The 16213-nt window shown below is 49.4% G+C and overlaps 1 protein-coding gene across 1 annotated transcript; it reads left to right on the forward strand.

Annotated features, from left to right (window-relative positions):
- The first annotated feature begins 3922 nt into the window (after nucleotides 1–3922).
- On the forward strand, nucleotides 3923–15066 carry LOC122371264. The gene is made up of 4 exons (XM_043347439.1): nucleotides 3923–4178; nucleotides 12067–12576; nucleotides 13833–13996; nucleotides 14631–15066. The coding sequence occupies exons 1-4, from the start codon at nucleotides 3923–3925 to the stop codon at nucleotides 14670–14672; spliced, it is 972 nt and encodes a 323-aa protein (XP_043203374.1). The 3' UTR covers nucleotides 14673–15066.
- The last annotated feature ends 1147 nt before the right edge of the window (nucleotides 15067–16213 follow it).

Below are 16213 nucleotides of genomic sequence, written 5' to 3' on the forward strand. Positions count from 1 at the left end.
CCAGGTAGGGTCGTCCGGCGATTCTACCTGATCGTGACGTCAGCTCGTGACGTCATCTGGGGGCAAGTCTTGAAGTCCCGTTTAAGTCCTATGCAAATGGGCGATTTTTGAAGCGCTGTAGAACAAACTCTGCTAAAGCTAGCACAAAACTAAGTGCATCATCGGAAAGCCGAGACATTTTTCTTCGAATTATCTAAGAAGCGTTTTTCACTAAACCCATTAGTTTTTCCAAAAATGCGTAAAAAACCCCCATGCCTCCGCAGCCCCCCTTCCGCCGGCCGCCACGCCGCCGCGGTAGTGTAGTGGTTAGGATGCTTGCGCCGTAATCCAAAGATCGTGCGTTCGAATCTAGGCGCGGGTCGTACTTAAATCGAAATTGCAAGCAGAATATGTGTTTTTTCTTGATAAATCACTTATAATACAGCTAACCGTTCATAAAACTATCGATAACAATTGACTGAAACCCGAAATATAGAATACATTCTGTTAAAACAAATTCAAATATGGCGGCCGTTGCGCCAGGCTCCGCCCCCGACTCCGCCCCTTCGTGTGACGTCATCTGTGCACTTGGACACACAGGGAGATAGGGGACGACATGGGCCTGGTTCTCTCCGAGGTGCGTTTGCGCGGGGACGCGGTGAGCCGGTCATGGCAAAGAGTAACGCGTATAACCAATCCAATTTTTCTTCCACTCGTATTTAATTGATTGCATAGGGGATGTACTGAGTCGGAGCCGGAGCCGCCGGAGCCGGAGCCGCCGGAGCCGGACCATTTTACTCGGAGCCGGAGCCGGAGCCGGAGCCACCACAACATTTCACCCGGAGCCGGAGCCGGAGCCGGAGTCGATTTTTTCCTCCGGAGCCGGAGCCGGAGCCGGAGCCGTCTGAAATTTCCACGGCTCCGCATCCCTGGTCATATGAGGTAAGGTCATTTTCGTGACCTCACCATTATATGGGGTCAATGAGGAAAAATGAAAACTGTTATTCTGGCGCGGGGAACGATCTCCAACTATCTAAAGCACACATAATCGTGATTTCATGCACTCCTTGCAAGGTAAGATGCGTTACTTTTGCAAAGCTGACCTTGCGTGACGTAATTTATGACGTCATCAAGGTAATATTAGTTTTTCGTCAATAACTCTCGATCAAATTGAGTTAGTGAGTCGGGAAAGCCATCAATGGACTCAGGAAGACCTGCCGTATCGAATGATATGCGACATGACCTCCTTCGACCAACTTCGTGACATGGGGGCGCTGACCTGACCGTGACCTGAAGTCAACACCCAAAGTTGACATCACCCAAACATTAAGTATATCATTCGACGCGTCTGAGCAAGCCGAATACGATGGTGCCAAAATCGCGGCTCTGCGGCCGTTTATTTCGAAGTTATTCACCAAAAACTGAACCGTACCTTGGAGCACTTGACCTGACCTCAGAGGTGACTGGTTGACCTAGAACCTTAAAATCGAGTATCAATCTCTGCGTCTCGTAACGGTGCACACGCTCGTTTTTTTCGCGACGCGCTAGCTCCACCAGGGGCGAAACGACGAGGGGGGGGGCGTATCCGACCCCCTCGGTCAGCGCGTATGTAGAAAACCAATAGGTCCGGCGAGGGCTATCGAATGCGCTTCTCCGCGGCGCTGTAGCTCTATTGGTAGCTCTATTGTCGACATTCGACCTGAAAATCGGCGAAATTTTGCCCTCAATGACCACTGGTGACTTGACTTTTGACCTGACCAAAACAGTGACCGAAGTGATTTCGTCATTATTTTTGGCGCTCTTTTCCGGGTATCGCTACGTGGCCCAGGAGACGAGGTAGAAGGGGGGTGTTCAAACACCCCCACCCCAGCAGAGCGTGGAAATCCAGGACCCCCAGTGGGGCGCGGGTTAATAAATTAATAACATCGACGTCACGATGCATAAATATTTTTGACTTGCATACCTTTGACAAGCTATGAACAGTACCATTCGATTCGTCGTGAAAAACTACATCGAACGCGCGCTTTTTGATCTTACAAACCAATTTCTAAGTTTGACCTCACTCAACTAGAACTTGACCTGGCCTCGGTGCGAAATTCATTCAAATATTGTTCATTTTAAACCTCGCCCGTATAGGAGGGGTCGAACTGACCCCCCTAAGGTTTTTCGCGAATAACTCGCGTGTAAAGCGGCCGATCACGATGAAACTTTCAGTACCCTCGCGTTATTCAATTTTACACCTACCCTGAAATTTTCATGACCCTGACCTCAATGACCTTTGACCTGTGACCTACTTTTCGAGACCATGTCTGGCCGGAGTCGCGATTCGGCGTATGTCGGCTCGCATTAGCGGCGCGTTTGCAGTCTTTTCGTGGTTTTAAGCGTTCAAACATGGGATTTGATGTTGCTCCCATGCATTAGGGTGGGTGTCAAGGTCACCGGAAGGTCAGGTCAGTTCATTGACTTTTGATGACCTCGGTTCACTTTTTCGAATTTTACATGTTTCTAAATTCTAGGCCAGCTTTAGGAGCTGTGATTCGAATTTAGCAACCATATGAACATTTACGAAGTAGTTTTGGTGCCTTCCTAACATGTTACGAAGCTGTCAGAGGCGGTTGCCACCTACTACGAATACCGTGACTGGTTGACCTGACCTGACCCGACCTGGCCTAAATGAATGAAGACATCATCTGTGATAAAAACTAACATGATATTCGTGATCAGCACCCCGAAAAACCTCATAGCAGCCACGCTTTACGACTTTCTGACAGGTCCCGATTTTCCCGACTTTTGGGTCATTGACCTGACCTGGAAGGTCACCCGATGACCTAGAACCTTAAAATTGGGTATCATCGGCTTTCTCTCGTCACGGGCAACACGCTCGTTTTTTCCGCGAAGCCTTAGCTTGATCAGGGGCGAAACGGCAAGGGGGGTCCAACGGCCCCCCCCCCCCTTATACGTTCGCGGCTGGAAAAACACCAGTACGGGCGAGGGCTAATTATGTATGCCCATTGAGATCATTTTAGTACAATGACCGAAAAAAATGTGTGCCGCACATGCACTGTTATGTAGTTCGTTTTTGGTAACCGGACCTGACCATGACCGTACACTTTGTATGGAATTGCATACAATGCACCTTGTTACGGAGCGAGCGAAGCGAGCGTAGTCTTTCCTTAGATTCGGAAATTTCTGAGTATGAGCGGCCGGCCGGCCGGCCGTGGTCACGCTTTTGCGAGGCTTATATCTCAGCAGCCACTTGACCGATTTACACGCGGTAATTTTTGTAGGGTAGCTTCATTCCTTCTACTAAGTATTTGACTATTCCTGATGCATGTGGGTGACCCCTTATGCACGTGCCACGTGCAAAACGAAGAGGTGTCCGTTTTGTAATTGTTGCAATATCTCGGTAACTACTTGGCCGATTGCGCTGAAAGTTGGCATGTAGGTAGGCACCCACTAGGCACTGCATATCCATGTGCCAGAGTTGGGGCGCTGCTGCACGTGCGCACGTGCAGGGGTCGTTTCCAGATCTCGCGAACGGCTCGACCAATTACCCTCAAATTTGGTACACAGTTAGGGACCGGTTAGTAGGGTGCCGTGCACAAGTCAGTTGGGACCCATTTTGCACGTGCGCACGTGCAGGGTGCCGCTTCCAGATCTCGAGAACGGCTGGGCCGATTGTGCCCAAATTTGGCACCTAATTCGCTAGAGACCGGCTAGCAGGGTGCCATGCACAAGTCGGTTGGAGGTACCCCCTCGCAATTTTGCACGTGCAAGGCCCACCCTCTCGCTCGCTCCGTTAGTCGCCCCAAAAGGCGTTATACTGGTATTGTAGTCTAAAAACTTGTTCTGTGTCACCAATCTCAGTCAACTCTTCGTCAACTGAGCTTTAAAGCAAGTAATGTAGAAACGTGCATTTTTACCATTGACATGAGAAGCCATCATGAGGTCGCTGGAGGGAGCGCCGGCCGACGTCTCGGAGCAGGCACACCTATCGGAGCTCTGCGTGGAAGACGGCCAGTCTCCCCGCTCAGTGGACCTGGACGGCGACTTTACCTACCGGCTGGTGGGCGTCGTCAGCCACTACGGCAGCGCCACGCACTCTGGGCACTACGTGTCGGATGTGTACAGCGTCGGAAGGGACAGGTGGTTCCACTACGACGACCGGCGCGTCAGCTGTGTGGACGAGGCCAGGTCATGTCAGGTCAGTACACAAGGTCAAGTTAACTGACCAAGCCTAAAAAAAGTTTGCAATCATGTCCAGTCTGCAGTGTTTGTCAGAAAGGTTTCAAACTTGGTGGATTGCATGCTGTTATGGGCGCCTACAATTTGTATATCTCGGATTTTTTATATCCGTGACCTAAGGTCAGGTCAGTTGCATGACCTTTCCATTACAAGTCAATGGAGAAAAATGAAAATGCCTCTAGATCCGTGTGTACGCATAGAAACAGTCCAAATATTTCAGAATCACAATGACTTAGTCCACTCGTGATGACCAAGGTGTCATTTTTGCTGATAGCCTTTAGAAAGGTCATCCGAGGTCATTTGAGGCTACAAACAGTTTTTTGCCCATAACTCGCGATTGAAAAGAGATAGAACGCTGGGGTTGGTCTCATTGTGTTTGTCTTGTTGAGACGCATCGACTGACATGCAACATGACCTTTTCCGGTCAGGTCATGACCTTGACCTGAGGTCAAATTTTCAAGTTGACCTTTCAAGGTCAAATTATAGTTCATTCGACGCGTCTCGGCGAGAGGAACACGATTCTGGCGATATAAATGTCGTGGCTTTTTGTAGTCGAAAGTTATTGTCGAAAAACACTTTTCGTAAAAGCAGCTATTTTTGGAGTTTTTGCCCTCTGGAGGCTAAACCGTTGACCTGAGGGCAATATTGATAATAACCTTTTCAAAAGAAGAGTTCAAAAACTATCGATTGTTGTTCCATGCGTTTTTCTAGCTACCATAGTTCCTGAGATAGTGGCATGTTTTCTGAAAAATATAATGACGATTGGCAAATTTTGACCTTTGATGACCTCTGGTGACCCGAATATTGCTCTATGGTGAAAAATGACTGAAATACTTTCAAACGTACGCATTGAGAGCTATCGACTGATTTTTACCGCGTCTTTCTAGCCCTCTTAGTTTTTGAGTTAGAGGTGGGTGGTAACATATGCCCCCCCCCCCCCCCCCACTAGGGCGAAGTTGGCTGAAGCCGCCACTGGGGCGCGGGTAAAAAAAAACAGAAAAATTATGTTCTGGAACGAAGCTCTTAGCTGACTTAGGAACGAGACCGACCATCCCAAAATGTTGGCTTAAGTGCAAACTGGTAATGCATTTTTGACCGTGGTCAATTTGCTTTGCTTACACCAGTTATTACCACACCCCTCCGGCTAATGTAGGTATTTGAATAGGACAGGCGTACAGGATAAGATGAAAAATATCGGCGCTCGTGCCATCTTTTCACTCGGGACGATCGGTCTCTCGTTAAACGATTACCACACTCGTGCTGATAATTTTTTATCATCCCGGCAGACCCATGCATAATTATATGTATCTTCCACTCGGAGCCATGAAGAATCGTCTATATCTTCCACTCAGAGCCATGCAGAATCCTATATAGGTATCTTACGTGAGCTTGTTCAACAAAGGAATTGTTTTTTATGAGTCCAAATGAGCACGCGAGCCCTTGCTATTGAATATACAACGAGTACTTACTTCATAGTTTTGTGTCAACGTCTTAACCCTCGCCCGTAAACGGCGATCTGCCACCTTCGCCCATGCAGGGGGGGGGGGTTGGTGCGACCCCCCCTTGGCGTTTGAAAACGGAGCGTCGTAGAGCTTAGCGGAAAAAACCAACGGATTGCTCTCAACGAGATCTCGCGATTGGTGGTATATTTTTTGGTCGTAGGTCAACATTTGACCTACTTTTGACCGGTCAAAGGTCAAATTTTCGGAAAAATAGACTTTTTTTCAACTTTCCGCGGCGATTGCGGCAAAACGGTGGGCGATATCGACTTGAAACCTTCACTATCGTGTTCCTTGATCAATTCTCTATCGTTTGGTATGTATTTCGTTTCCCTAGCTCTAAAAATGGCGCGTTGGGAGCGCCGGAAGTCGGCAAGGTCACAGTCGGCGGCAGAAATTCGAAAAATCAGGATTTAAATTTTTGAAATCTGATTGTATTTTTGGATTTGGGAGGTCCATTTGCTCCCTATAGAAGCTAATATTGCTGCATATTCCCATTGAGGTGACAAGAATTAGCAAAATAGTGGTTCGGGCGCTTTTCAAAAATAGTACCGGACGCTGTTCCTCTTGTGACGTCATAGCTCCGTGACCTGACCTGACCCGGTCAAGTTTCTTATACCATATGATAGCCAATACTTGCCCCAACATGCATGGGAAGTTTCATCACGATCCATCAACCGATGTCCGTACCACCGGCAGGAAACCTCGGGCGTTGGCACTCAGTTTGTGAAAATCCGGCCGGAGGCTGTTCCCTTTGTGACGTCATAACTCCGTGACCTGACATGACCCGGTCAATTTTTTTATCAAAAGATGCGCAAGGTTTGCCCTATAAGGTACCCAGAATTTGGCGGCGCTGCGCGCCGCCGTTTTTACACTATTTCCGAAAAACCTCAGGGGGGGGGGTTGAACCAACCACCCCCCTACATGGGCGAGGGTTAAAACCCTCGCCCCGTTGGGGGGGGGGCCATTTTGGCCCCCCCTGTGGTTTTTCCTGAACAGCAAGAAAACGGCAGCGCGCAGCGCCGCCAAATTTTCAGTACCTTCCCGGGCCTCAATTTGACACCTTCACACCAAATTTCAAGTCTTAGGTCACCTTAGGTCAGGAGTTATTGAGGTCAAACTGAGGTCATGTTCGAGCAAAAATGAGCAAAAAACATGCAATCTTGAAACGCTCACCAAATCTACAGTTATCAAGCAATTTCAAAGTTCTTTATATGGTCTAGTAGACAAAAAGCGGCGCTACAAAACTGTTATTTTGGATTTTCAAAATTTTGGGTTTTTGACCCCAAAAAGTCAAAAAATTGATTTTTTTTAAACTAAAAAAAAAAATCCAAAATGTTTCCGAATTTCGAAAAAAAAAAACGGAATATATGTGATAGTCCCTGCGCTCTTCTATATACATACCAAATTTCAGATCGATATCTCGTTTTTTGGCCAAGTTATAGCGAAAAAACTGTTCAAAAATGATGACGTCAAATTTTTGAACTCAATTTTTAACCCGGCAGTTGCTGGGGTATTTCGCCACCCACCGTTTGCTGGGGGGGGGGGGGGCGTTAAACGCCCCCAGCCGATAACTCGAGAACCAATAGGCGCAGCGAAACGCACGAGGCGGCAAACGAAAGAACGCGACGAGACGCTTCAGATGAGTACTTTAAACTTGAATTTTGAGGTCACAGGTCAGGTCAAGGTCAGGTCAAACACCTGAAATCGGGCTTTCAGTAGCATGGACTTCAGGACTTCGCAATGGGCGCCTCTCGTTATAAACTCTGTCAAAACGGTGCACAATCCATCATATAAGGCCTACAAGAGTGTCAGCTCCATGCAGGGGTCAGTCAAGCATAGGTCAGGCAGTGGCGCGGGAACTTCTTCCAGACTGGGGGGGGGGCTGAACCATCATAGAGATCAACCTAGGGTACCCCCAAATCTAGTTTTCTCATCGGTTTTAGGCCACTTATTTTTCAGACCTTCGCCTTTTCAACGAAAAAAAAGAAGAAAATATTTGCAAAAAAGTGAGGTATTCCGTCTCAGCTGAGTGAAGAAACCACCGTTTTGGCAACCTGGAATAAAGGTTTTAAACTGCCAAATGAGTTGCCGAGTCAGTAAAATAGGTAGATTTTTCACTCACATGCTTTCTTCCTTTGTGACTCACAACCCCTAATTTTGGGGGGACAAGCTGCCCCAACGGTTCCTGGCCTCATGAAAAGTTGTGAGGCACCGCCCCCACGGCCCCAGAGTTGTGAGGGCAAGCTTCCCCCACTGCCCTCTCCCCCGGTTCCCGCGCCTATGTATGAATCTATGAAATTGTGTTGGTAGATTTCCGATTTCGATTCCTCCAGCTGGGGGGGCTCAAATACATTACGAGCCCCCCCAGCCGAAAAGTTGGAGGGGCTCAGCCCCCCCTAGCCCCCCCCGTTCCCGCGCCACTGGGTCAGGGTCAAGGTCAGGTCAACCGGGCAGGCACATATCCCCGAAAATAAAAAACTGATATTCGCAGCCTGTGACACATGTTGTATGGGTAATTTGGGGCGTAGAGCACGATGGTGACATTCATTTTGTCATATGTGTACGTGTTTGGCTAAAAAACTTCAATTTAAGAAATGCATGTATCATGGTCGTGAAGTAGTCACGAGAAATTGCCAAGATTCAGTTCAAGATTTTGGAAAATGCGGAACGATAATCAATAATCGAAGATAGCCATCTGATTGCTCATGGTATTGGCAGTCTAATGGCGTTTACGGCATGTCTGTATGTCTATTCTGTGATTTTATATGATGTTTTGAACATATGCCGTTTTTGGTCGAAAACTCAGAAATCATGACGTCACTAAAACCTCGATATCTCAAAAATTTTCCGACCGATATTTTTGAAACTTTGTCACAATAAACTTCAATCAATTCCCTACAGGTACCCAAAATTTGGCGCGCCTGCGGCGCGCCATTTTATTGCTATGGCCCGGCGAAAAAAGTGGGGGCGTTTAACGCCCCCCCCCCAGCAACTCGCGGGTTAAGCGATTCTAGACCACTTACGGCAAAACAAAGACCACCATTGAACTCCCCGTGACGAGCTGCATCGAATCGACACCCATTTTATGCAAAATAATAACTTTGAAATTTGACCTAATTGACCTAATTTGACGCCAATGACAGTATTGTGACATTTGATCGCGTTTGACCGCGGCGGGTTGTCGCTGGTTTCGGCAGCTCAGTGGATACACGCTAGCGTCGTGGGGTGACCGGTTGGAGAAACCCGGTTCGAACCGTCCCAGGTGCGCGACTTATTTTTTCCTAGATGGAACGGTTTGCTATTGGTGACTGCGACCACACATTAGAGGAACATAAGAGTTGGGACGCCGCGCTATCCAAAAACCCCAGTTCCCACGTCTCTGGACGATTGATGTGCGAAATAATAGACACCAATGAGCTCAATCAAGGCCTTAATACATATCTGTTAAAAACAATGTAGCTCCGCAACTCGATGCACGTGTGATATAAATTCTATCGGCTGTCCCAATGTCACGTTTAAGTGTGTCGTAATGTGCATGGCAAGTATGATGATAGGCGCAGTCTTGGGGACAGGACATTTTAACAACTGCTTTAGCACAATTGTTAGGTAGAATAATTGGCGCCTTGAGACGCGAAAGTTAACTACACTCGCTCAGCCGCGCGATGGTCCGTGCTCCCACCCCACCTCACTCCCCAGCCCTCGCCAGACGCCGCGCCGCGCCGACCCGAGCCATGCCTCCGGGCACGGCCCTCACCGCTGCGCTGACGTCACAGGCGGCCCACATCGCCTTACAGCCAGCGACCCAGACCGGTGGCATACGGTGTGGGTAGGCTGTGCCGCTTGACAAGTAAGTGAAGCGGCACAGTCTACCGGTACCAGGCGGCTGCTGCCAATGCTGAGCCATAGGAACCCGGTGGATAAAGAGTTGTGGAACATCAATCTGCCCCCGAGTGTACATTCATGCACGGCGTCCTTATATAGGCTCACGGCGCTGGAGACCCAGTAGCATTTGTCCCCGTGTGCTTTGAAGCGGAAGGGGCAGCCGCCGGCGACGACGGAGACGGCGGCGGCCACCAGCGTCAGGCACAGAGTCCACGTCATCATGATGGCAGTGACGTCACTTCTGACAGTGTTGTTAATAACGTGCTTCTCAGCTTAGCACCTGTGGGGTAAATAATGCAAAGTGAAGGTCAGCACCGGCGGATCCGATCAATTGGTTCACGTTTGTCATGAAATATGTTGTCGAAAAAAACAGCATATCTGTTTGCACCTTTTCAGACGTCAAACGTCAGAAAACTTTCAAGTTAACCCGCGCCCCACTGGGGTCTGTGTATAACACGCCCTACTGGGGGGGGGGGGGCTATTCATAGCCCCCCCCCCCCTGCTAACTCCGAAACCACTGGGCCGATCGTCAAAATTCAAACGGCGTCTGATAGCCCCGGAAAAACTGTCGAGCGAAACCTAATTTCATTGACCTCGAGTGTTATGTAATGGGCCGTGTGCACACCTGTGCAGACCCCTGCCTGGGCATTGGCGGTGGCCGATATGTGAGTTGCCTGCTACTGTGTGTGTGATACCTGGGTCGGTCCCTGCCCAGGTCAGGGACTGCCTGAGGGGACGATCCTCCTGTCGTCCCCACCACCGTGCTACAATACAGTCAGTCGGAACCGAGCGGTGGTGTGTCGATGGTGGGCCGCGAGACATAACATTGGCGACGAGCGGAGTGAGGACGGAGCCATGCCGTTGAGGAAGATTGAAGAATTTCACCAAGGACAAGATAACTGGGAAGAGTATGCGGAAAGGTTGGACCAATTCTTCGTGGCTAATGACATCCAGGACGATGCTAAGAAGAGGGCCATTCTTCTCAGCAGCATGGGAGCTCGGACATACGGTACGGTAAGATCGCTGTTGTCACCGAAGAAACCAAATGAGGTGACGTATGTCATGATTGTTGAAACATTGAGCAAGCAATTTTGTCCGCCCACATCGGTAACTGTCTCAAGATATCGGTTCTTTTCCTGTTGTCGAGTACAGTCAGCAGTGGCGCGGGAACCGGGGGGGCTAGGGGGGGCTGAGCCCCTCCAACTTTTCGGCTGGGGGGGCTCGTAATGTATTTGAGCCCCCCCAGCTGGAGGAATCGAAATCGGAAATCTACCAACACAATTTCATAGATTCATACATAGGCGCGGGAACTGGGGGAGAGGGCAGTGGGGGAAGCTTGCCCTCACAACTCTGGGGCCGCGGGGGCGGTGCCTCACAACTTTTCATGAGGCCAGGAACCGTTGGGGCAGCTTGTCCTCCCCAAATTAGGGGTTGTGAGTCACAAAGGAAGAAAGCATGTGAGTGAAAAATCTACCTATTTTACTGACTCGGCAACTCATTTGGCAGCTTAAAACCTTTATTCCAGGTTGCCAAAACGGTAGTCTCTTCACTCAGCTGAGACGGAATACCTCACTTTTTTGCAAATATTTTCTTCTTCCTTTTTTCGTTGAAAAGGCCAAGGTCTGAAAAATAAGTGGCCTAAAACCGATGAGAAAACTAGATTTGGGGGTACCCTAGGTTGATCTCTATGATGGTTCAGCCCCCCCCCCCCCAGTCTGGAAGAAGTTCCCGCGCCACTGACAGTCAGAGTCTGTTCAGGAGTTTGTGGCGCGCCTGCGACAGCTGTCACGGGATTGCAAATTCGAATCGTTTCTTGATCAAATGATCAGAGACCGGCTCGTGTGTGGAGTTAACTCTGACCCCATTCAGCGCAGGTTGCTGGCAGAAGCTGAGCTGACTTTGCCGCAGGCAATCAAGATTGCTGTGGCAACGGAAACAGCAGGTCAAAACCTACAGGAGCTGCAGCGGGAGCTGGCCAGCCGGTGGTGTCCGCTACGGGGGAGACGGCAGTGAACCGTGTCCGGACGGGCCCGTCAGCCTCACAGCGGACCAGCCAGGAGCGACACAACGCCAGTACATAAGCAAGCGCGGCATGAAGGTGAGAGATGCTGGCGCTGTTTGAACAGAACGCACTCTGAATCCGAATGCTACTTTAAACGTAAGCGCTGCTTCCAGTGTTCCAAGTACGGGCATACTTCGGCCGCTCACCGGGCAGGGACGGTGAAACATGTTGGGTCGGAGGTGGTCCGTCAGGAGGTGCAGGATCTGGGGAAGAGCAGAGTGTGATGGAGGCAGACACTGAAGAATGTGACTTTATCGGGGAGGTTTTTCAGTGTCGGGAGCGGATTCATGTGGTGAAAAGCCGGCCTCCGATCATGCTGGACATGTCGCTGGATGGGCGTGATGTCAGGATGGAGCTTGACACGGGTGCATCTGTATCCGTCTGTTCGTTCAGCAGGTTTCAAGAGCTCTGGCCGGAGAAGAAACGCCGTCTGCAGCCAGCAGCCGTGCGGCCTCATCCTACACACCTTCTCAGGCGAGCCTTTGAAGGTCCGAGGTGAGGTACAGATGGACGTGGTGTACCGGGGAGAGTCGTTTAGCCTGCCCCTGGTAGAAGTTGATGGGACAGGGCCGCTGCTCTTCGGCAGGAACTGGTTGGAGAGCATCAGACTGGACTGGAGAACCATCTGCATGGTGACGACGCAGACGCTGGGAAGCGGAGTTGAGTCTGTGCTGCATAAGTACTCTGATGTGTTTGCGGATGAGTTGGGATGTGCGAAGGGGATTGTGGTAGATATCCCGATTGACCCAGACACACGCCCCATCTTCTACAAGCCCAGACCGGTACCGCTGGCGTACCGTGCTGCTGTCGACGCCGAGCTGGACCGTCAGATCCGGGCCGGGCTGCTGGAACCGGTGAAACACTGCACGTGGGCTGCACCGATCGTCACTGCACTGAAGGCGTCAGGTGAGGTCCGTCTCTGTGGTGATTATCGGTTAACCCGGCAGTTGCTGGGGTATTTCGCCACCCACCGTTTGCTGGGGGGGGGGGGGCGTTAAACGCCCCCAGCCGATAACTCGAGAACCAATAGGCGCAGCGAAACGCACGAGGCGGCAAACGAAAGAACGCGACGAGACGCTTTAGATGAGTACTTTGAAGTTGAATTTTGAGGTCACAGGTCGGGTCAAGGTCAGGTCAAACACCTGAAATCGGGCTTTCAGTAGCATGGACTTCAGGACTTCGCAATGGGCGCCTCTCGTCTTAAACTCTGTCAAAACGGTGCACAATCCATCATATAAGGCCTACAAGAGTGTCAGCTCCATGTAGGGGTCAGTCAAGCATAGGTCAGGGTCAAGGTCAGGTCAACCGGGCAGGCACATATTCCCGAAAATCAAAACTGATATTCGCAGCCTGTGACACATGTTATATGGGTAATTTGGGGCGTAGAACACGATGGTGACATTCATTTTACCATATATGTACGTGTTTGGCTAAAAAAGTTCAATTTAAGAAATGCATGTATCATGGTCGTGAAGTAGTCACGAGAAATTGCCAAGATTCACTTCAAGATTTTGGAAAATGCAGAACGATAATCAACAATCGAAGATAGCCATTTGATTGTTCATGGTATTGGCAGTCTAATGGCGTTTACGGCATGTCTGTATGTCTATTCTGTGATTTTATATGATTTTTTGAACATATGCCGTTTTTGGTCGAAAACTCAGAAATCATGACGTCACTAAAACCTCGATATCTCAAAAATTTTCCGACCGATTTTTTTTGAAACTTTGTCACAATAAGCTTCAATCAATTCCCTACAGGTACCCAAAATTTGGCGCGCCTGCGGCGCGCCGTTTTTATGCTATGGCCCGGCGAAAAAAGTGGGGGCGTTTAACGCCCCCCCCCAGCAACTCGCGGGTTAACGGTCAACAAAGTAACGCCGCTAGAGAGGTACCCGATGCCCAAGACTGAGGAGCTATTCACGCTGTTTCAGGGTGCCAGAATTTTCACGAAACTAGATCTGAAAAGCGCATATAATCAGATTCAGTTAGATAAAAACAGCAGGAAGTACATGGCTATCAATACGCACAAGGGAATATTGGTACCGACTAGGCTGGGTTTTGGATATGCCTCAGCCCCGGCGATTTTCCAGAGATACATGGAATCGCTGCTCGCTGGAATCCCAGGAGTTGGTGTGCTGATCGATGACGTCATTGTCTCAGCAGGATCCGAACAGGAACATCTGCAGCGGCTGGAGGAGGTTCTGAGACGTCTGTTGGAGGCAGGACTGCGACTGCAGCGGAAGAAGTGTCAGTTCGCGGCATCAGAAGTGGTGTATCTGGGACACCACATCACGGCAGATGGTATCAAACCAACAGCAGACAAGGTCAGTGCCATTGAAAAAGCCCCAGAGCCCAAAAACTTGAAAGAGCTTCAGGCATGGCTCGGCCTGGTCAACTATTACGCGAAGTTCCTGAAAAACCTCGCCACAGAACTGGCACCGCTGTATCAGCTGCTGAAAAAGGAGCAGAAGTGGGAATGGGGCCCAGCTCAGAGGAAGGCGTTTCAGAGTACGAAAGGAATGCTGAAATCAACCCTGACTTTAGCGAACTTTGACGAGACAGCTCCAGTCATTTTGGCTTGTGATGCCAGCCCGGTGGGGGTAGGATGTGTCCTAAGTATCATGGACAGGAACCATGTTGAGAGGCCAGTTGCGTTCTACTCGCGGTCTCTGTCGGAGACTGAGAGACGGTATTCCCAGACCGATCGCGAGGGTCTGGCAGTGATTGCTGGTCTGGCCAGGTTCAATTTTTACTTGGCAGGTCGTGAATTCTTGATCCGGACAGATCATAAGCCGCTGCTGGGTATGCTTGGAGGAAATAAGCCGGTATCACTGATGGCCTCTCCCCGGGTGACACGACGGGCTATGCTGCTCTCGGGGTACAAGTATAAGATGGAATATGTACCGGGTATCAAGCAGGGACACTGTGATGGATTGAGCCGACTTCCTGTGTCTGCAGGATCGCCCCAGCTGCCCGTTCCAGCTGAGACGGTGCACCTGATGCAGTTCTTCGACTCGTCACCGGTCACCGCTGAGTCCATCCGTCTGTTCACCGCCAGGGATCCTGTGCTGAGTGCCGTTCTGCGCTTCACCAGAGAGGGCTGGCCGTCGGGCGACCTCGTGATGCCAGAGCTGGTACAGTACCGAAGCAAGGAAGGTGAGCTGAGCATTCAGGATGGATGTTTGCTGTGGGGGTCACGGGTGGTGGTACCCCCCAAGATTCGGCCTAGAATTCTGTCTATGCTGCATGAGGGACATCTGGGAGAGAGTCACACGAAAAGTTTCGCTCGTATGTATGTCTGGTGGCCTGGGATAGACAGAGAAGTCTCTGAACTGGTGCGTCACTGCCCGACATGTCAGCAGTATCGCCGACAGGCACCCGTGACGCCACTCAGTCCGTGAGCTTGGCCGAAAAATCCCTGGGACCGAGTGCATATTGATCACTGCCAGTTCGATGGCCACCTGCTGTTGATTGTTGTCGATGCGTACTCAAAATGGATTGACGTGCACTTGGCCCGTTCCACGACAGCCGAGAAGTCACCGATGACGTCACAGGTCAGGTCAAAGTAAAAATTATTAGCACTTTGGCTTGTTCACATTTTGGGCTCTGGCCGCCGTCTTACAAGTCAGATCAGGCTCATTTTTGGTTTCCACACTCGTGAACAGATGCTTTAGATACCTTGAGGGTACCAAACTTGTGCTTTGATTTTCAGGTCAGGGTCAGGTCATCACAGGTCACGAAAATATCATATCATGCGTCGGTCACGTGACACATGTTGTATGGTCCATTTAGGCCATAGATTTCGAATTTGATGTCATCTGTGTCATTCGAGGTCATTTTGAGTCGAATTTAGCTTAGGTCAGGTCACTTTCAGGTCAAAAAGGTCAAATTTTGAAGTTTAAATTTTTCAACAAAAAAAGTGTCTATTGGATGCAGTTTGAGCTCAGGAACACGATGGTGCCATTTATATTGGTGTACGATGTCAAATACGTACTGAAAAATTGATTTGAAAAATTAATAATTGTGAATTTTTTGCAATAATGCGTATAACTTGGCCATTTTTGAAGATATTTAGCTAAAACTTGCTAGAGTTAGTCATAATCATGCGTTCTGTCACATATATTCCGGTTTTTTCGAAAAGTCAAAAACTTTTTGAAAAAAATATAAAAATATAAATTTTGAATATTATTATATAAAATTTTCGAAATTTTCTAAATTTTGAAAATCCGAGATAGCAGTTTGATAGCGCGGTCAATTCTGAGTCCTTTCATGCATAGAAATTGGATCTAGCTTAAAAACTGAGCGCTTGGGAGCGATTGCCGTGGTTCAATGTTTTGCGTCGAAATCGGCCGAACATGACGTCACTCTGACGTCATTTCCGGCCGACCTATGGTAGCTACGAAGTTCAAATTTTGACACAAGGTGTCAAATTAATGCAGCCGAAGGTACTGAAAGCTTTGTGTCAATCCGTCAAGCGTTTTGGAAGTTATTGCAGAAAAACGGGAGGGGGGCTATAAATAGCCCCCCAGTGGGGAGCGGGT

Source organism: Amphibalanus amphitrite, unplaced genomic scaffold, assembly GCF_019059575.1.
Source record: "Amphibalanus amphitrite isolate SeventyFive unplaced genomic scaffold, NRLGWU_Aamphi_draft 001224F_arrow, whole genome shotgun sequence".
In the NCBI taxonomy this organism is placed as follows: domain Eukaryota; kingdom Metazoa; phylum Arthropoda; class Thecostraca; order Balanomorpha; family Balanidae; genus Amphibalanus; species Amphibalanus amphitrite.